Raw genomic sequence first — 18,040 nt, forward strand, 5'->3', positions numbered from 1 at the left:
TTTCGGGACGAAGTGCGAGTTTTGTGTAATGCATTGGATGACCTGAATTAGAAATTTGAACTGGATATCCAGGATCTCAGCATTCGCATATCCTTTTATTCTCTTTGGCTAGATGAGGATGCTCTTGTGTCGGCGTTGAGACACCTGCTGTGTAGTTCATGTCGCATAGAAGGTCCTGCATTCTTCCAGTTTGTTGGTATATACGCTGTCCAACTACTATCGAAGGGCGCCTGAAGTCATAGCTGCTGTGTGTTATGACGTGGGAAGCGGCCGGTGCTGCGCTCATGCTGCTCCCTAGAGTACTGTATACCTGACTGTGGCTGACTAGCGTTTGTTGATGGGTGTCGCCTGCACCCCTGCTCAACGACGGCCGTCGATTGGTGTCGCTCCCCCCACCAAACCAGCCACAGAATCTAGCCAAAGTCGGAATGTGGGGCGGGCGACACCAGTCGACAGCCGTCGCTCGTCAGCCACCGCTAGCCACTAAGGGCATGTGGGGCCAGCGACGCCAATCGACAACCGCCGCTGAGCAGGGGGGGTGAGCGACACCAATCGACGGCCGTCGCTCGTTAGCCACATCAACCAGCCACTGCCACCTCGCTGCGATACAATGTCAATACTCTCCTTACAGCCTGCAAGTCGCACGCACCAAAGAGAGATATCCAAATAGAGCGAATTATGCCATATCGACATCGTTACAGCCTATGATGACATGGCATTTCCTCTTGCATGGAATACCCCCAAGGCGGATTGTGACATGCATCCAAAGCTGCAACAAGGCCAATCATTCGCTCCCGAACACGTACTGGGAGTAATTCTCCAACCTGATTCGTCTCGAAACAGTCGAGGCTTAGTTCACAGATTAGCGACTACACCAACGCCCATCCATCTGTGCCGAGGCGATGTGAACTTGGACAAAGATCGACTCGGGCCCATCTTTTTGAACAGCTTTCAGAATGTTACCCGATTGAAGACCAATACACAAGCAAACGACACGAATTAACCAGAAACGATCCCAATCTGGAAACGTTTCCATCCATGCTGTTTTGTGATGCGGCGCGATATGGTAATGGCTAATCATGTGACAAAGTACCGCGGTACATGCACGGACACATGACGGTATTACTATGTCCCCCGCACTTGTCCTAGCCCCTGAAGACAGATATTCACAACGAACAGGCTGTAGAACTTACACCATTCTCCCGTCAGCTCTTGGACTGCGCTCCTCCTTTCTGTATCGCCGTATGAAAGAGTAATCGAGAACCTGCAAAGTCGCCTTGATATAACTTCTAGCATCCAGGAGTGCTACCAGGCACGCCATGGTAGATTTTACACAGCAGCCCTTTAAGGGTATATACGCAATCTGCGCCATTGGCTTCGAGATTTTTCGCCTTCCAGTATATCTAATTACATTTCTCCTTGGATTTGGTCGCCAGCACCCAAAATGGACTTTCCGCCAGGCCATCAGCATGCGCGTCTTTTCCTCGCTTCTCTTGCACGTTGCAACATTGCAAGTTGGAACACCAATTCCCCTGACGCCAGGAGCAGAAAAGGAGCGATTCATTCTTGTCAAACCTGCCAAGTCCGATGCTTACAAAGGACCGCTGAGGAGCAATAAGGATGTTGTGCCTGTGGAAATTGGCGCAACCTGGTATCCAGCGCCATTGACAACCGGTAGCGATAAGAGCAGAACAAAAGTCATCCTGCACACTCACGGAGGCGCATTTGTCCACGGCGACGGAAGAACGGCAGTAAGCGGCTTCATGGCAAAGTTGTTACTCAAATACACACCAGCAACACACATCTTCTGCCCACAATACCGACTCTCCACCCTCCCTGCCTCACCGACATCAAACCCCTTTCCAGCCGCACTCCAGGACGTTCTGACATCGTATCTCTATCTCCTCAACGACCTCAAGATCCCTCCAAAGAACATCATTCTCTCCGGCGACTCAGCAGGCGGAAACCTCACCATCGCCCTCCTCCGGTACATAACCGAATACGGCGCTGAACTCGGTCTCCCCGCTCCTTCTTCCGCGCTTCTCTGGTCTCCCTGGATCGACCCCTCAGATACATCTTGCTTGTACGTCCACAACAACAGAAACTACAAGACCGACTACCTATCCCCGCCCTTCACCAAATGGGGCACAAACGCGTACGCTGGTCTGGCAGGCGAGAAGTTGTTGTCGTCACCGTACATCTCGCACAAGTACAGCATGTTCCGTACTCCAGTACCCATGTGGGTCAATATCGGGGGCAGCGAGATATTGTACTTTGATGCTGTGGAGTGGGCGAAGAATATGAGGGAAGAAGGGAATGAGGTTGTGCTGGATGTTGAGGAGCACGTGCCGCATGATATTTTGTTGCTAGGGGGTGTTCTGGGATTCAAGGAGGAGGCGCATAATATGGCTAAGAGGGCGGGGGAGTGGCTGAAGGGGCAATAGACTGAGGAGGGTGGTGCGGGATGGGGAGTGCGATGAAGGGTGGGGTCTTGTTTCCGCTACGGATAGGTGATGGTATTAGGTTCATATTGCTTTCGAATGTCGTTGTAAGAGGAATAGTAGTTTGTTGTAGACTGGCTTTGAGCTGGGTAAATCACTACGACTTTTGGACCTAGAGTTATCACAATAGACCCGATGTTCATCATCCATCCATTCCTTGCCTATGGCCTGTAGTTATACCCCACTATGCTTTGTAACTGGTACCGGCATATGATACACCCCTACTTCAAAAACTCAAGCACAAGTTCATTGAACAGCTTTGGTTTCTCCCAGTAACACCAATGACCACCCCATTCCACCGTCACCCCCTTTGCACGGCCCTCAGCCTTTCCTCCATTAACCAACTCAACGACCTTCAGCGGGCCATCCGCAGGAAAACACCCACTCCTACTACTCGCAACCACCAGCACACACGTCTCACTCGCACTCGCCTGGCCAAAATTCTGCGCAATCGAATACCTCCAGTCATTCGCCGTATGGTCCGCCATCAACTTGCCATACCACCACCCATCCCCCTTGATCGCCTCTCCCAAAAAGAACGCCTCATCCTCCTTCCAAACCTGCGACTCGGGCGCTGGATCCCCAGACTGTGGATGCGACCTGTACCCCAGACACGCCGCAATGGTCCCCACATGCGCCTTTTCCGGCTCACTAATGAGCGTCTTTTGCATCGCCTGGAGCGCTTCCAGGGAATTGCATCCTCGGTTTCCAAACTGCGGGCCCCAGTCGTCGAGGTAGTTCTGCAAGGGCGCTTGGTCCACGAAGATCATGTGGGAAAAAGGGCGTGTAGTAAAGAGTTCGCTGTAGGACCATAGGATAGCTGCGCCGAGGCTCGTACCGATGGCTTTCACGGCCGCAGCATCGGCAAGGTTGAAGTGGTCGAGCAGGTTCTTGAGATCCAGGGCGAGGCGCGAGACGTGGTATCCGGCCTTGGGTTTGTCGGAGGAGCCGTGGCCGCGGAGATCGGGGATGATTACATGGTGGTGTTGGGAGAGGGCAGCGATGTTGCGCTGGAAGACTGCCCCGGAGCCTGTGAAGCCGTGGAGCTATCCAGACACGGTCAGGTGGGCGAGCAAAGGTGCAGTCTGGTGGCAGGGCGCGCTCACCAAGATCAGAGGGGGGCTTTTGCTTGATCCGTACGTGTCGTAATGGATTGTAATGCCGTCGTTGGCTTTGAATGTAGGCATCGTGACGGTCGAATTGATAACGGGGGCCGGAATAGAAAAGTGTCGCTTGACTGCAAGGTGGGGAGAGGGGCAGGGACTACTTCCTATATATGCGCTTTGTAAGCAATGTGTAATGCGATTGCGCATCACTTTGGTAGTTGAATTTCATTTTTCGCAATTACAATATTTTACATTGCCGTCGCTGTCGTGGTGTGACCATGGTAGTAGCATTTTGGTATTCACTGCAGAGTTTTACGGCGAATGGTCAGCGGCCATGTCATGTTGTATCGCAAAACATTAGTAGTACCTAGGGTCTTTTAGAGTCGACTAAATCGCAGTGATGCCTACGTTACCTTGGCTCATACAAGACGCAGGGAGGGCACGGTTTTGGGTTCTTTTCCAGTGAGGGGTACTGTAGTCGTTCTAAGGGAACAGATACAAGCCAGCGTCTAGTCGCTTAAGATTTGAAGCATTTTTGGATACTAGTGCAAATAAAAGGGTTGCCCATTGTAGTATCCAGGGCCAACTAATTTCCATACAGTGGTTTCCCCTACAAGCAGTGTCCGAAAACTGCCAAGCGACGGTGCAGATGCACATTCGATGCCTGACAGGGATAGGAAATTTCAGGGTCTGATTGCCGCAACTTCGATTGGGTTTGCGGGTGTGGCGTTGGCCGTCCGGTTCGCCATCGTAGCGGTATTCTTTGGCGCCTGCATAATGGACTAGACGACGAGTGAAGACCGGAAGTGGGGATTGAAGTGGTTAAAACAGAACAAGTAAACCGTCTAGGCTTTTACGGGTATCCCGTTTCCAAAACAGAAAAGTCGCCGCCGCTCTGGAATGCGGATGCACGGCATGCTCTAGCTAGTACACAGAACCCAGCTGCGAGCTACCAAATCTCACGGCAAGGACGCTTGATTCCATGAAACTACAATAGTACGCACGGCAAATCTCCGGTGGCAGAAAACCAGCTATAGCGAGTTGGTCTTTTTGTGGAGAACAGAAAATCGCCGCGAGGCAGTGCAATCAAGTGCGGCGATCCCCGCCTAATGCTGACACGACCAGAGCCCGCTTCATGGTAGACGCTGTCCATGCCTCTCTTAGCAGATGTTTGCCCAAGCTTTTCTTTTCCCTTTGACAATTTCACAAAGGGGAGCACAGTCGGGGTGAGTAGGGGACGAAGATGGGGAGGCGCCGCAGGCAGTTCAGTCTTAGCGCGAAAGTACGTGAAGGTCGATGGATTCGACGAAGCAGAGGATTCAACCATGAGCCTTCCAATGGATAGTCTTGTTGCCTTGATATATGTACATGTATGTGTACAAATACCGCAAGACAGCAAGCGGGCTACGCGCGACACCATGACTGTGGTACTACAGCCGGCCCCACGACGTCAACATGTGGAATGCATGACTACCCCACTGGCTACTCCCAGCAAACGACTCTCCAATAACCAGGCCTGCCAATAGGCCCGGGACGAGAGCGTGCTAGTCTGCAGCTCTACGACGTACTTATGCTTTCCGTGCGTAAGCGTGGGCAGTTGAGTTGTTGCTAACGACATGACCAGCTGAGATGCGCGAATTAATTCCCGCACCCTGCCTTTCACGATTGGTCCTCCTCTGCGGGCAACGGGCGAGGCTGTTTGCAGCCAAGAAACAAGGTCCGCCGGTGACTTTGGCCAAGCACGAAGGGCGGAAAGCTCGTCTAATGTTTGTTGATTTACGTGAATAAATTCCTCATGGAAGAATGTAGCCGTGCTTTTATGATCAGTAGTAGCGGGACTGCCGTCGTGTCTTGTCGCCTGTTTGGGCACCCCGACTATATATTCCTCCCCGCTTGAGTGGCTTTCTTTGCGTCCCCTCCCATTCTACGTCCGTCCAAACACAGTCTCCAAAGCGACGTTTCTGATTTCGAGCCGGGATTTCCTATCACACGGGCTGTCCCGTAGCTTATACGAGGCATTTTGCCTGTCCTAGTGTCGCTGCCAGCACTAATTCTGCTGCTGCCGTGCTACATCGAAATTCCCTCAACTGCTGCCCTGTATACTGCCGCCTCCGATTACGCGGCCGGTAGTTTACCATGTGGAAGCCTCCAATCAACTTCATCACACTGCACTGTAAGTTTTGCCTACTGCAACCTGCCCTATTGACCGTCCCGTCTGGCCGGGTCTAGAGACCCCACGCACTAACACAATCCAGATGCGTACATTTTGAGTTTTGGCATCCTGGCCATGATCATCGTATATCCTTACGGAAATATGAGGGCCATAGATGCGTATTACTTTGGAGTTAGCGCTTCCACTTCTTCGGGCCTGAATCCGTGAGTTCCCATTTACGCGCATAGACAGACACACATGCATTCATACTAGCGAAGCATTATAGGCTAACACTACTTCAGTTTTGACCTCAAAGCGCTCAAGACGTATCAGTAGGTCTGGTTCTACATCACACCTATCATCACTAATCTGGGCTTTATCAATATCGTTGTTGTCATTGTAAGGCTGCGATGGTTCAAGCAAAAACTTAAAGGAATTCGTAAGTTAGATCGGCATCATGCTCTCTCTGATCAAAACTTAGATACATATAGCTGCTGCACACAAAAGACCAAAGAGTTCTAGACATTCCGTCGATCCGCGGATTCAGGTCCTTGCTGATGTCTCTGAAAAGAGGGACCTCGAGGGAGGTCCCCCAGCCGGGTCTGTCTCCAAAATGAAGCCTGAAGTTTCTGGCAACCAGCAGAAAGATGAAACCCCGAACAATAATCATATTACATTTGCCCCTGATCCTCGCTACACCGTCAATGAGAAAGGCACATTGCACGTCGCAGGACCGCGTGAAGGCGAGAGTGGTATGTAGATTGCAACAAACTATTGCGATCGCACAACTGATAGGAACACAGCCCAGCCTTCAGTCCCAATGTCCGATGGTAGGTGTACACACACTGATGGCAATGATTTGTCGTTAACATTCGAATTGCAGATGAAGACGATGACCAGATCAAGCCCGTTGGAGAGTTCAACAACCGGTTACGTCGCAGGCTATCTGAGACAAGAAGTATAAGCAAAGCAACCTCGATAGACCGCGCCGTCTCATCCATATTCGTCCTTGGAAGCACACCTAGTGGTCGCCGTAGTGAAGAAAAATCGAGGCAGCCGTCAATCGATCTGACTTCGCTGAGTCCAGAAGAGTTGGGCGGTGTCGAGTACCGCGCTTTGCGCGTCCTCCTCAAAGTTGTTGTCGGTATGTACATGACTGGGAAGACGATGAAAATTTTCTTTACTAAAGATCCTAGGATACTTCTTCGGTCTGCAGTTATTTGGCGTTATTTGCTTGATACCTTGGATTCATCTTGCTCCTTTGAAGTACAAAGAGTACCTCGCCTCACAGGGTGTAGACAAGACATGGTGGTATGTAGGCGCTGGATTCACGATGATATGACATTGCATAATGACAGTCGATAGGGCCATCTACTCGTCGCAAACCATGATCAACAATTTGGGTCTCGCCCTCACCCCAGACAGCATGATCTCTTTTCGCGACGCAACTTGGCCTATGCTGATCATGTCTTTCCTCGCCTTCGCAGGCAACACATTTTATCCATGCTTCCTCCGCCTTGTCATCTGGATCATATGGAAAATCTCCCCGAACGATTCCTCAACCAAAGAGTCTTCGAGATTTCTGCTTGACCATCCGCGCCGGTGCTACACGCTGCTGTTTCCCAGCACTGCGACCTGGATCCTCGCCGCTATCCTCATATTTTTGAACTTTGTCGATACCCTCCTGATTGTCACTCTTGACCTGGATAATACCGAAGTCAACGTCCTCCCCGCCGGCCCCCGCATTCTCGCCGCCTTGTTTCAATCCGCTTCGTCGCGCCACACGGGCACTGCGACATTTAACCTCGCCAATGTTAACCCGGGCGTACAATTTAGTCTGCTGGTCATGATGTACATTTCCGTCTACCCCATTGCGATTGGTATTCGTATGAGTGAAAGCTACGAAGACAAGTCGGTGGGACTGTACGCAGCGGATGAGAGCCCCGATGATAATACCGACAGCAAAACTTATCTGCTCAATCATCTGCGCAACCAGTTGAGTTTCGACCTGTGGTATATTTTCATGGGCGTTTTTTGTATTTGCTGTTCTGAAAGCAAGAGAATCATGAGTCGTGAGGATTGGGTAAGTATCCCCTCTCGATTACGTAGCAACAAGAAAGATGCTAACTCAACATGCGCACCAACAGGCCTTTTCAGTTTTCTCGATATTTTTCGAAGTCGTCTCGGCATACGGAAACGTTGGGCTTTCCTTGGGGTACCCTACGAACCTTGCTTCGCTATCCGGTCAATTCAGCGTATTTGGCAAACTGGTCATTTGCGCTATGATGTTGCGTGGAAGACACAGGGGTCTGCCTTACGCACTCGATCGTGCTATCAATCTCCCAAATGACCTCGTCACCGAGGACGAGCAGGAGAGATATCGGGATTTTGACACCCAAGGAACTATCACAAACGACGGAACGGACAGAAAGGAAGAAGAGAAATTCGAAAAGGGCAAGAGGTTGATGAAAAGCCTGACACAGCAATTCAACTAGATCTTCTCTTCCCCACTGGGAAAAAAAAAAGAAAACAATATTTGTTTTCTTTCCATGTTGCATCTTGGATGTTAGATCGATTTAGACCCACGGACATAACGCTTGCATACCATCACGTAGAAATTCTGCAGAAGAACTCGTCACGACAAAGACCAAGAATTTAACAGCCATTCATCCATTTCTTTTCTTCCGCAAAACAACAGTAAATAATAGATGTTTATGAATGAAAACAACTGTAACAGAAAAAAAACCCCCACTCGCCAACTTACCGTATTTATCCAACTCCTCCGTCGCAAATCGATGCTTCAGTACCCACATATCCTAAGCAAACCTAACCCTACTCTCCCTCCTAGGCTGTCCACTTCTCCCAGGCTGCTCTCCCATCCCCGCCGCTGCCCCCACACTCCCCACCCCATAACTATAATACCCCCGCAAATCATCCTCTGTCCACACACTCTTCCCCTCCCCTTCCTCCTCCTTCCGCGCACTGCTCACCTGTGGCGCAAAATAGCTATACTCGTCCGAATTCACCGGCGCCAGAGCACTCATCCCATACTCATTCGCCTGCCCAGCCGGCGTAGACGGCGTGCGGATGCTGAATCCGTACTCATCGCGCTGGATGGTCAGTCGTGGGCGCGACCACGGGGAAGGGTACTCGAAATGAGATGTGCCGAGCGGGCTTACGGGGGATCTAGGGGTTGAGGTTTGGGAGGAGCGGCGGCGGTGGCGCCGGGTTTCGACGTAGCCGTGAGAACTCCTGGGCGGTGAGTGGATGGAGATGCTACTGCGGCGGCGGTGGCGGTGCGAGGAGGGGGTTGGGGTGGTGATGGTGTGGGTTGCTACGTGGGGGTCTAAGAGCACAGTCGAAGGCCTTCGTTCCACAGTGTTGTAGTTGTAGGGTGTGGGTTGCGCGATACAGAGTCTGGGTCTTGGTTCAGGTTTGTGTGAGGGGCAGGGAGATTGGGGGCCTCCACCGCGATGGTCATTTGCATGTTTGCGGCTGCTGCCTTCGCCTGGGGGTTTCTGTCCAGTAGACGTCTTACTGGGGCGTCTCCTAGAGCCCACAGGGATCTTGATCTTCAACGATATACCCATAACAGCTACTTTTCTTTTACATCAGACATGTGTTTCAAATTTGGATCAAATTGGTGGCGTTGATGTTTATTATACGATTGCTAGTTGTTGGTTAAATGGTAGAGATCTCTCGGGAAAATATGGAATCAATAATAAATTCGGTCGTAATATACTCTTTCGTTGAATAATGCTGTGAGACAATGTTTTGTGGTGAATGAACACTTAGGTGGTACAGTTTTGTGAGTTAACAGCGAGTAAAATGTGAAAGTGTGGGAGCATTGTAAACGGTTCAATAAATCGTGTGAATATCAACAGCTGAATTGTCTACTGGTAGAGAATTGATTGAGCAAGCCAAAGGTGATGCATCATGGATTCTTTGCTTGTCCCTGGCATACTTCATCTGCTACAATGCACTCTGGCAGATCACATTCTCAATCTCGATGACTTGATGAATGGAATTTCAGTTAGTGAGACATAGGTCACTGATATGACGAAGCACCGCAATAACTTTGAATGATGTTTTACTGGTGTATTTAGCGTCAGTGAATTATACGTCTACTTCGCTTTTCTGCTTCGCAACACTCTGCCTTCACCAAGAGTGTCATTTTCGTCATGTTCTTCTGAATCATCATTTTCATCTTCTGCATCCCCTTCTTCTCCCTGGCTGACGTCACCATCTACAACTTCGCCCCGTCCGATAATCTCGTTGCTGCGGCCTTCCCTTTCCTTTATTCGAAGCACCTTGATCCTCCATATGCGCTGTTCCATCCGAAGCCTCAACTCCTCCAACTCCTTTCTTTCTTTGACTGTCGCATTAATTGGTATGCTAGGCAAATTATCTAGCTTCATCTCGATATCTTCATCCTTATCTCTCCCATTCACAAGTGTACCCTCGTGTACAGCTCCACTGGCTACTCCAGTACCATTCGATAAAAGCAAAGGACCGGCCGCAACATCATCCAAATTGCGCTGCCAGTGCGGTATACGGACAGGATACTGCTCAAGCCTAGAGAGTCTCTTTTTCTTCCACTCTTTTTGCTTCGTATTCTCAGGCTCCAAGTCAGAGAGAAAACCGGTGTCATCCGGTGCCCGGGGATCGGGATCTTGTTGTACTACACTTGGTCTCTCCATGGTGGAGGGATCGAGCGTAGCTTCTTCTTCCACTTGGCGCTTCTTGCCTCGGGTAGCTTTTGGTTGAACTGGCTTCTTTGGCGGAGATGCCGAAGGATTCAAATCGACTTTTAGGGGGCGAACATGAGTGAGATACTGATATTTCCCGCCTGGAAGAGGTTCAGAAGAGCCTTGTTCTTCCTCTTCTTCTTCCGAGTCTACAACAGGTGCGACAGGTGTTTTAGGCAATTCTATGACTTCTGTTTGAGTATTACCTAATGGCTCGGCTTCTTCTTGAGCGTTTTTTGCCGCATCTGCTTCTGCAATCTCTTTTTCATACTCTTTCAAAACTGCCTTGAGGTCTGTCACTTTTACCCACCCCACCTTTCCAGCTGCTGTCCCATTTCGCTCTTGTCGTGCTTTGATTGCACGCCTTGCCTTTGCTCGAAAGTCCTGGATGGTGGCATTCGGTATGGCAGATATCTGACTTAGGAGCGTAAGAATGCCAATATCCCATTGCGTTGCCTCGAATTGCTTGTTGGGCCATAGTGCTCTAGGCAAACATTCATGGACGCGATGAATTGTCCAGTTTTTGGTGATGGATCGGATATTGTAGGTGACAGAACTTGATGGTTTAGATGGTTTAGATGGTGCCATGGTCACACCAATGAAGAGTTAAACTTAATACGTATTGCAGATTGAGCCGATGTGTTGTAGGCGAAGCTTTAATGTTGGGCAGTCCGAAGAGTTCGTAGGGCAATATTATTCTGCATATAGATGGCATGGTGATGATGCAGACGGTAAGGCTCGGGGCGCCAACTTGAAATAGTAGAGGTGAAAGGCGGTAGGTGCGTGGCTGACTCGCAGGCGCTAGCATCTAGAAACGGCTAGCCAAATCAGTCCAGCAGCATCCTTGTGCGGCACCTCCAGCTTGAGCGACATGAGATATTGAAGGAATAAAATACTGATACGTGCAGTATCCGCTATGGCTTCTCATGGTTGAAGCCATGTGGCAGCGGACCAATGATGTCATTGGAATTATCGGGCCGCGCTTAGCATTCAAGTTTGATACGCTAAGTTCGGGGCATAATGCTGGATGGGCCACTCATGGTCTGGCAGGTTGAGAAGAAACATTTGTTGTCTTCTGAATTCCTGAACACTTCATGTTTCCATAGAGATGACTCCAGATGTTGTACAATCGTGTCGCGTGTATGATACAGATATATAGCACAAAGCTGAGGAGAGTGTGAACGCCGCCCGCTGCCGAACCTGACTGCGGTATATGCCAAAAAATCCCATAAACACCGCCCGCCCACCCGTCATACTGCCTCCTTTTTTTCCCAACGAATCAAGCCGTGCTTCAAAAAACGTAATCATGAAATGGCATCCCCTACGCAGCTACAGCCATGCCACTGCTACCGGGTGATGCTCCAGCGTCGCTTGGTGGTGGTGGGGGAGCGTCAAGCCTTGTGTTGTCTGCCATCATACGGTTGAAACCAATTGAGACGCCCTCAATGACTGCTAATAGGATGGCACATGATATCGCGCCGTTGCGCATCGATTTGTAGCCTCCTCGCACCGCAAGCGATCCACCCGTGAAGAAACCAGCGATGATGGCATTCCACGGGTCCTCCTTCTTCCGAATTCCCTTGACGGCGCAGTCATATGTGTTGAACAGACCTCCCCAGACACCAAAATTGCCGCCGAGGACTGGTGCGCGGGCTTTGATCGCTGTGATGGCGCCTATGCGTCGCTCGCCGTAGGGTGAATTGCGGAACTGGGCCCTTTGTTAGCACGTCATTCTAGGGCTGATCATGATACTTACGCCTTTCACACCATGCCATACTGCTCCTCCAACCGCCTGATATCCGGTTAGTATATGCGCTGTACATGCTGCGTCTGGCACGACATACACCCATGGCGAAAGCACCGCCAAAGTCATTAAGAATGACCCACGGACAAGGATCGCGTGAATGATCCATTTTGTATTATTACTGCAGCAAGAGTGGTGGCGGGGCCGAGAAGCGGGTGTAGAAAGAGTGCTGGCGAACTTAAGGTAAGATGGTAGCCACTGGTGACGATGTGCTTCGACGTTTTTCTCTCAAGGACCCTGGCCGGATTGGCGCTAGCGGCGAAACCTCGGAGCTGCCCTTCACCTACAACGTCCTGTGCCAACCTTCCACTCCATCTTTCCTCAATATCTGAGCACCACTTGTCCTCAGTCTTGAACACCACTTATCCTCAGCCTTGGACACCATCTATATGACATAATCATGCGTGCATTCAATATAGGATGGAAAGTGACATGGCATGTTCGGGCACTGCCTACGCAATTGCTAGAGCAACCTCTCACCGGATTGTCATGTCACTCTGCCCTGCTGTCTCGTTTTCACTTTTCACTTTCACTTTGCTTTGTGTCCTGCGCGCCCAAACTTTGCGTTAACTTGAGCTGCTCAGCAAACGCAGGGTCTTGGCACAAACTTTCACACTCTTATAAGTCCAACTGAACCTACGCACTTACCTTCTCGCTACTTTTGTCGTCTGCTCATCCTCTAAATCTTTGCCAAGATGGCGGTCATTACAAAAAGTGGCAAGCAAGATGGGGTCACTCTGTCCAGGGAGGGTCTTGAGCCGAATGATCTACCAATCCGAGGTAATCACCAAACGAGTTCTTCCGAGACACCCCAGGTAGATCTGCTGGGACTGCACATGAAGGAAGTTATTTCGACAATCAACCGACTCGAAAGTCTCGGATTACAGCAGATGAATATTCCTCTGCCAAAATGCGTTGTTTTGGGTAACGTTACCTAACGAATTGGCGCATATGATTTCACTGACATTTAACCAAAGGTGAACAGTCTGCAGGAAAGTCATCGGTTATTGAGGCGATATCGGGCATCAAGACTCCTAGGTCTGACGACACATGCACTCGATGCCCTTTGTATATCAAGCTAGAGCCCTCGGAAGATCCCCACGCTAGTTGGAGCGCAAGCGTGAGCCTTCGCCGCAACTTCAGCTATGAAAACAGACCTGGCCGAGGAAATGAGAGACGGTTTCGTGGTTGGTGCGAGCTGCCGCAGCCTCAACTCGTACCGTTCGCAACTACGGACAACCCGGAAGAGCTGGAGCATATCATTGGTCGCGCGCAACTCGCAACCATCAGTCCTCTGGTCGACTACCAGGAGTTTCTGAATTCATCCCTCCACCTTGGAGAGAATCATAGGTGCGAGTTCAGCCCAAACATTGTCGACATCTCAATCAGCCAGCCGGGACTGTCAGCACTAAGCTTCTACGATTTGCCTGGCATCATTGGTCAAGCAGAAACGGAGGATAAGAAATTTCTTGTCAAGTTTGTACGTGATCTAGTCAAAGAATACGTTCGCGATCGTGAAGCTCTTATCCTCCTATGCTGCTCTCTTGAGACCGATATTGCCAACTCAAGCGCTGGTGGTATTGCAAGAGACTTGGGTGCAACTGACAGATGCATTGGTGTTCTCACTAAGCCTGATCGGCTACCAGCAGGGTCGCGTCACGATAAAATCAGAGAGATTTTTGATAGAAAGAGATTCGCTCTAGGTTATGGGTATTTTGTTGTCAAGAATCCTGGCCAAGATGAAATCAATCGTGGAATCAGCCATAGAGAAGCCCGTATACAAGAGGAGAGCTTCTTTCGCGAAGATACAACTTGGCGTGATGCCTTTAAGTCGTACGCAGACTACTTTGGCACACTAAATCTCCAAGCGTTTCTTTCTAAAACGCTCGCGGAACAGATGATCAAGCAGCTGCCAACTATCGATGAGCATATTTTGCTTCGTCTTTCTTGTGTAGAGCAAGATCTTGAGCAATTTCCAGAGCCACCAACCCACAACGCATCTCGGATTATGTCGGACATTATCCTCAACTTCTCCCAGGAGGTACGCAGAGAGATCAAAGCTGAGTTTCCACATAAAGAATGGAGGAACAACTGGAAGGCTCTCCAGAAGACTTTCTTTAGTAATCTAGAAAGTATGAAGCCAGGGATGAAGCTTCGTGGAGTTGATGATGAATCTGTCTATCTTGACGTCCAGGCAGCACTCCCTGGTGCCTCGGCGAAGGTGCCCATTGCGCTATCTGATGAAGAAGACAATGGCGAAAACTCCACTGACAGCGATGCATCCGGCAAGTCTCCAAAGAAGAAGCGAAAGATTAACTCAATGGCGACAGCCTCACCAGCCAAAATGCCGAGCTGTCAGGAGGGCCCAGACTCTACAGACTTCAGGCATCTGAAGAAAACGTTCGAGCTTGACACAGTTCGAGAATTCTTGGCAGAGAATTCGCAGTCAAAGGTTCCTGGTCAGATTGAGCCGCGTGTCATTGACACTATGATGTTGACAGCGATTCAACACTGGGACGAGCCGCTACACCATTTTTTGCGCAGTCTCCAGGAGCAAGTTCACAAACAGATGCAAGCATTGTTCGACAAGCACTTTGAGAGTCGCAAAGGATCCATGTTCTACGACAAGGCATGGGAGATCCTTCAGAAACTAATCCTGCCCAGTTACGACCTGGCGCGCGATAGCCTCAACGACGAAAACCAGGGCCCGTACATATTCCACGAGGATCTCTTCGAACGTGAGAAGACGGCAATGCTCGAGTATTACCAGCAACACCGTCTCCAGACCCGACTTGCGTTGTACAAGCGGCAGAAGGAGCAACGCACAAAGAAGCCGTTCACGCCCGCCGAAGAAGAGCGAGTCAAGAAGACCTCGATGCCTATTCTAGCACACGAGCCTTATGCCCGCGAGATTGGCGTTATCGCACAGGTGACCACGTACTACATGCTCGCCGCTCGCCGCTTCCACGATGCCGTCTGCATGCGTATCGAGTCCAAGTTCCACAAAGAACTGTGTACGCAGCTCCGTGATGAGCTGGAGAACGGACTGGGCATACGGAACGACGCTGAAGGTAAGACAACTTTAGTTATGCATTCGCAAAGCACCATTCAGTACGGCAAAAAGCTAACTTTGTGTGCAACAGGCTATCAAGATGCAATTCACCTCCTTGCTGAACCGACCGATCGCTACAAGCAGCGCATGGACCTGCAGGCGCAGCGCAAAGCACTAGTTAAGGGTCAGGAGATCCTTCGGGATCTTCAGCACAGGTACGGCGGCAACAAAGGCGGCAGCGGTGGTAGTGGTGGTGTGCCAGTTGAGGAGAAGATGGAAGGTGTTGAAGATACGGCGTAGTGTTGTGCGTCTCGTCTACATGAGTACGTGTCTTTCACCTGTACAAGGTTGCATTGTCGTATGCTACTGAAAGGGCGAAGGAGATAGCTGAGTAGCGCAAATTAGTTTGCAAGGTTAGGCCGTGGGCAAATGGAGGAGAAGAAGAGAATGACAGAGTGGCTCAGACGCGTCAACGCCGCAACGGATCGAGCAGTCTGGGCCGTGAATTGCGTGGATTTCTCGACTGTGTCATGATAAGCGCCAAGGGGGCAAAGAAATTACACAATACGAGATTAGTATGGGTTGTCAGCTCTCCTTCTCTTGATTTGATGACCATAATGGATTGTAAGACTAGATTAGAATCTCAGGCTCAAACAAAACCCCCGTCTTACTCATACACAAAGCACGTGGGATACGTTGTCACCATCATCATGTAAAGCCCGGATCCAGCCGCTGCTTCATCCAAGTTCCCACCTCCTCGACGCGTGATTTCCACGCTGGATTCTCATCCTGCTGACTCCACAGGCCGAGTCCCCAATGCGAGTTCACCTGGACGCGGCCGTGGGCATACTCTTCGTAGTGCTTCTTCTCGGCTGCATCAAACCATCGCGATCGCCCTGTATGCGCTTTCATAGTCTGACGAGCGATGCTTCGACGTACCATTTTTGCCAGCTCGAGCGAGCTATCCGACAGTGGACTTTGCAAGCCAGTGGTGATGTTCCAGACTGGGAGGGTTAGACGAATGCCAGCTTGGGGATAGTTGCGGGCGTATGCACGACACCGGCTCAGATACGGCAACGGCTGCGGGGGTTTGGCCTTTTCCTCAAAGGTGGCATAGTGGTTGAGGGCCATCTGAGCCTCCATGTCCAGAATCTCGTCAGGTTGCTGCGACGCAAAGATGTGATCTGGTTGTGGATAGATCAATTGGGCATGGGGGGAACGGAAGAAATGGATGGGAGAAGCGAAGCGATCAAAATAGTCATCTGGGCTTCTGAAGAGGACATCGCGCTCTCCCGACAGAGTCAGGGTGGGTATGACGGTATTGTCGCCGTGGGCTTGCCAGGAAGAAAGTTGGTGGGCCTTTGACCAAGGCCGCTTGCGGGACTTGCGTTCGGACTTGAGGATATTATGAGTGGCTTCCTGCAGTGCCAATGAACCGGCCAAGTCCTCGTCGGCAGGGAGCGCCGTTTCGTCACCGTGTATAGGTTCTTGGAGGTCCTCGGGGTGCACGACAGGGAGCTCGTCCGGAAACACCCAGTCGATGAGGGGGTTGTTCACGGCCGCGGCACCGATCCGGCTCTCTCCAGCATGGCACTCGGTCAAGGCCAGCATCGTAGCCAGAGAGCCCCCGACGAGTTCTCCACATACGCCAAGACGAGCTAGGTAAGGCCGGTTGAATGCATCAACAAGCAGATGCTCGCGCACCCAGTCGTAGCCGGCCAATACATCGTGGCATGGCGTGGGATACTGGTGTACTGATGAAGCACGGTAGTTGATGCGGACGACAGTTGCCGCGCTTGCAGCGGCTAATGTTGTGATGAAGCGGTGTTCATCTTCTTCAGACTGTGGTAGTACAGGACCAGGAGGAAGATAGATCAAGATGGGTGCAGCAGGCTTGGGGGCGCGGAAAACGCTACAAGGGCGAGTTAGTTGAGTAGGCGAATGAGGAGACGAGGGATTCTGGTGCAGAATTCTAGTGGCTTGACATGGAGTGAGAATGTGGAGAAAGTGCAGCAAGTGGGATTGGGGTAGTAGTGGGCAAGGCGGAAGAGCGACCAGGGCTAATAGGCGGGCGTGAGGTCATTGCACATGAGGGAGGCCTATCTGCGACCATGCATGGTCAAGACAAACAAGATGCAACGGCAGAACAACGTCATGTGCGGGAAGACAAGACGGGAGAGGAGACTCACTCAACCGTCACGATGCCGTTGGACCGACAAGGGACATGAATCTGTTCGTGTGGCGCGGGCGCTGACGCTGCTGAGAATGGCCGGGGCTTAGGGGCGCCCAGACGCGCGTAGTAGGCGGGCCGTAGTCGCGGGGGTCGCAGAGCAGAGGCAGCCTTTTGACAGATGCGTAGCGGCATCAAAGGTGGGCACACAAGCGAGGGTGGCAGCGGTCAGGCGATGGGCGGGAGGGTATTGGCTGTGGGCGGGAGGGTGTTGGTGAAAGGCAGCTGGCTGGCTGGCAAGGGCTGACACATGCAAACTGCGGCCTTTGGGGGCGGCAAAAAGAGCGGTCGCAATCGTGAGAAAACAAGCAGGCGGGGCGGGATGCGATTCGAAGAGTGCGATGTTGGCGGCAAAATGGGCCTGGCCGGGCGTTGGCCATTGATTGTCGCAACCCGGGCTTGTTCAGGGGAAGGCGTGGGCGGGGGCAGAATGTGGCGCGCGTCGTG

The 18,040-nt window shown here is 51.1% G+C and overlaps 8 protein-coding genes across 8 annotated transcripts; 3 read left to right on the forward strand and 5 right to left on the reverse strand.

Annotated features, from left to right (window-relative positions):
• Positions 1–1,175: 1,175 nt before the first annotated feature.
• Positions 1,176–2,649, forward strand: PSV08DRAFT_282516 (Alpha/Beta hydrolase protein). Its single transcript, XM_014223960.1, has one exon. The coding sequence runs from the start codon at positions 1,320–1,322 to the stop codon at positions 2,442–2,444; it is 1,125 nt and encodes a 374-aa protein (XP_014079435.1). The 5' UTR covers positions 1,176–1,319; the 3' UTR covers positions 2,445–2,649.
• Positions 2,584–3,735, reverse strand: PSV08DRAFT_33971 (Alpha/Beta hydrolase protein). Its single transcript, XM_014223961.2, has 2 exons — positions 3,608–3,735; positions 2,584–3,547 (listed from the first exon to the last, which is right to left on the reverse strand). Exons 1-2 carry the CDS (start codon positions 3,686–3,688, stop codon positions 2,723–2,725), a joined length of 906 nt encoding a protein of 301 aa, XP_014079436.1. The 5' UTR covers positions 3,689–3,735; the 3' UTR covers positions 2,584–2,722.
• A 1,892-nt stretch (positions 3,736–5,627) lies between these two features.
• Positions 5,628–8,426, forward strand: PSV08DRAFT_400447 (cation transport protein-domain-containing protein). The gene is made up of 10 exons (XM_066093591.1): positions 5,628–5,780; positions 5,863–5,983; positions 6,062–6,091; positions 6,180–6,198; positions 6,241–6,511; positions 6,563–6,589; positions 6,643–6,903; positions 6,956–7,070; positions 7,125–7,842; positions 7,907–8,426. The coding sequence occupies exons 1-10, from the start codon at positions 5,744–5,746 to the stop codon at positions 8,252–8,254; spliced, it is 1,947 nt and encodes a 648-aa protein (XP_065949434.1). The 5' UTR covers positions 5,628–5,743; the 3' UTR covers positions 8,255–8,426.
• A 149-nt stretch (positions 8,427–8,575) lies between these two features.
• Positions 8,576–9,349, reverse strand: PSV08DRAFT_245633 (uncharacterized protein; the record flags this gene model as incomplete). Its single annotated transcript, XM_014223963.1, has 1 exon — positions 8,576–9,349. One exon carries the CDS (start codon positions 9,347–9,349, stop codon positions 8,576–8,578), a length of 774 nt encoding a protein of 257 aa, XP_014079438.1.
• A 358-nt stretch (positions 9,350–9,707) lies between these two features.
• On the reverse strand, positions 9,708–11,251 carry PSV08DRAFT_282532 (uncharacterized protein). Its single transcript, XM_014223964.1, has one exon. The coding sequence runs from the start codon at positions 11,093–11,095 to the stop codon at positions 9,884–9,886; it is 1,212 nt and encodes a 403-aa protein (XP_014079439.1). The 5' UTR covers positions 11,096–11,251; the 3' UTR covers positions 9,708–9,883.
• A 308-nt stretch (positions 11,252–11,559) lies between these two features.
• On the reverse strand, positions 11,560–12,511 carry PSV08DRAFT_400449 (Tim17/Tim22/Tim23/Pmp24 family-domain-containing protein). Its single transcript, XM_014223965.2, has 3 exons — positions 12,352–12,511; positions 12,264–12,299; positions 11,560–12,215 (listed from the first exon to the last, which is right to left on the reverse strand). Exons 1-3 carry the CDS (start codon positions 12,418–12,420, stop codon positions 11,829–11,831), a joined length of 492 nt encoding a protein of 163 aa, XP_014079440.1. The 5' UTR covers positions 12,421–12,511; the 3' UTR covers positions 11,560–11,828.
• A 495-nt stretch (positions 12,512–13,006) lies between these two features.
• On the forward strand, positions 13,007–15,663 carry PSV08DRAFT_387399 (P-loop containing nucleoside triphosphate hydrolase protein; the record flags this gene model as incomplete). Its single annotated transcript, XM_014223966.1, has 3 exons — positions 13,007–13,235; positions 13,289–15,382; positions 15,455–15,663. The coding sequence occupies 3 exons, from the start codon at positions 13,007–13,009 to the stop codon at positions 15,661–15,663; spliced, it is 2,532 nt and encodes an 843-aa protein (XP_014079441.1).
• A 303-nt stretch (positions 15,664–15,966) lies between these two features.
• On the reverse strand, positions 15,967–17,891 carry PSV08DRAFT_198812 (Alpha/Beta hydrolase protein). The gene is made up of 2 exons (XM_014223967.1): positions 17,553–17,891; positions 15,967–17,275 (listed from the first exon to the last, which is right to left on the reverse strand). The coding sequence occupies exons 1-2, from the start codon at positions 17,726–17,728 to the stop codon at positions 16,072–16,074; spliced, it is 1,380 nt and encodes a 459-aa protein (XP_014079442.1). The 5' UTR covers positions 17,729–17,891; the 3' UTR covers positions 15,967–16,071.
• Between the last annotated feature and the right edge of the window lie 149 nt (positions 17,892–18,040).

This window comes from Bipolaris maydis, assembly GCF_028858645.1.
Source record: "Bipolaris maydis strain C4 unplaced genomic scaffold PSV08scaffold_4, whole genome shotgun sequence".
Lineage (NCBI taxonomy): Eukaryota > Fungi > Ascomycota > Dothideomycetes > Pleosporales > Pleosporaceae > Bipolaris > Bipolaris maydis.

Bases quoted from the DNA above. Each gene is read 5' to 3' on its own strand.
- PSV08DRAFT_282532 (XM_014223964.1), bottom strand. From the start codon at position 11,095: ATGGCACCATCTAAACCATCTAAACCATCAAGTTCTGTCACCTACAAT.
- PSV08DRAFT_198812 (XM_014223967.1), bottom strand. From the start codon at position 17,728: ATGCCGCTACGCATCTGTCAAAAGGCTGCCTCTGCTCTGCGACCCCCG. The intron at 17,276-17,552 runs GTGAGTCTCCTC...TCGCCCTTGTAG, and splicing joins AACGGCATCGTGACGGTTGA to CGTTTTCCGCGCCCCCAAGC.
- PSV08DRAFT_33971 (XM_014223961.2), bottom strand. From the start codon at position 3,688: ATGCCTACATTCAAAGCCAACGACGGCATTACAATCCATTACGACACG. The intron at 3,548-3,607 runs GTGAGCGCGCCC...GTGTCTGGATAG, and splicing joins AAAGCCCCCCTCTGATCTTG to CTCCACGGCTTCACAGGCTC.
- PSV08DRAFT_400449 (XM_014223965.2), bottom strand. From the start codon at position 12,420: ATGGATCATTCACGCGATCCTTGTCCGTGGGTCATTCTTAATGACTTT. The intron at 12,300-12,351 runs GTATGTCGTGCC...ACCGGATATCAG, and splicing joins GCGGTGCTTTCGCCATGGGT to GCGGTTGGAGGAGCAGTATG. The intron at 12,216-12,263 runs GTAAGTATCATG...CAAAGGGCCCAG, and splicing joins TATGGCATGGTGTGAAAGGC to TTCCGCAATTCACCCTACGG.
- PSV08DRAFT_282516 (XM_014223960.1), top strand. From the start codon at position 1,320: ATGGTAGATTTTACACAGCAGCCCTTTAAGGGTATATACGCAATCTGC.
- PSV08DRAFT_400447 (XM_066093591.1), top strand. From the start codon at position 5,744: ATGTGGAAGCCTCCAATCAACTTCATCACACTGCACT. The intron at 6,904-6,955 runs GTATGTACATGA...TAAAGATCCTAG, and splicing joins CCTCCTCAAAGTTGTTGTCG to GATACTTCTTCGGTCTGCAG. The intron at 7,071-7,124 runs GTATGTAGGCGC...GACAGTCGATAG, and splicing joins GGTGTAGACAAGACATGGTG to GGCCATCTACTCGTCGCAAA.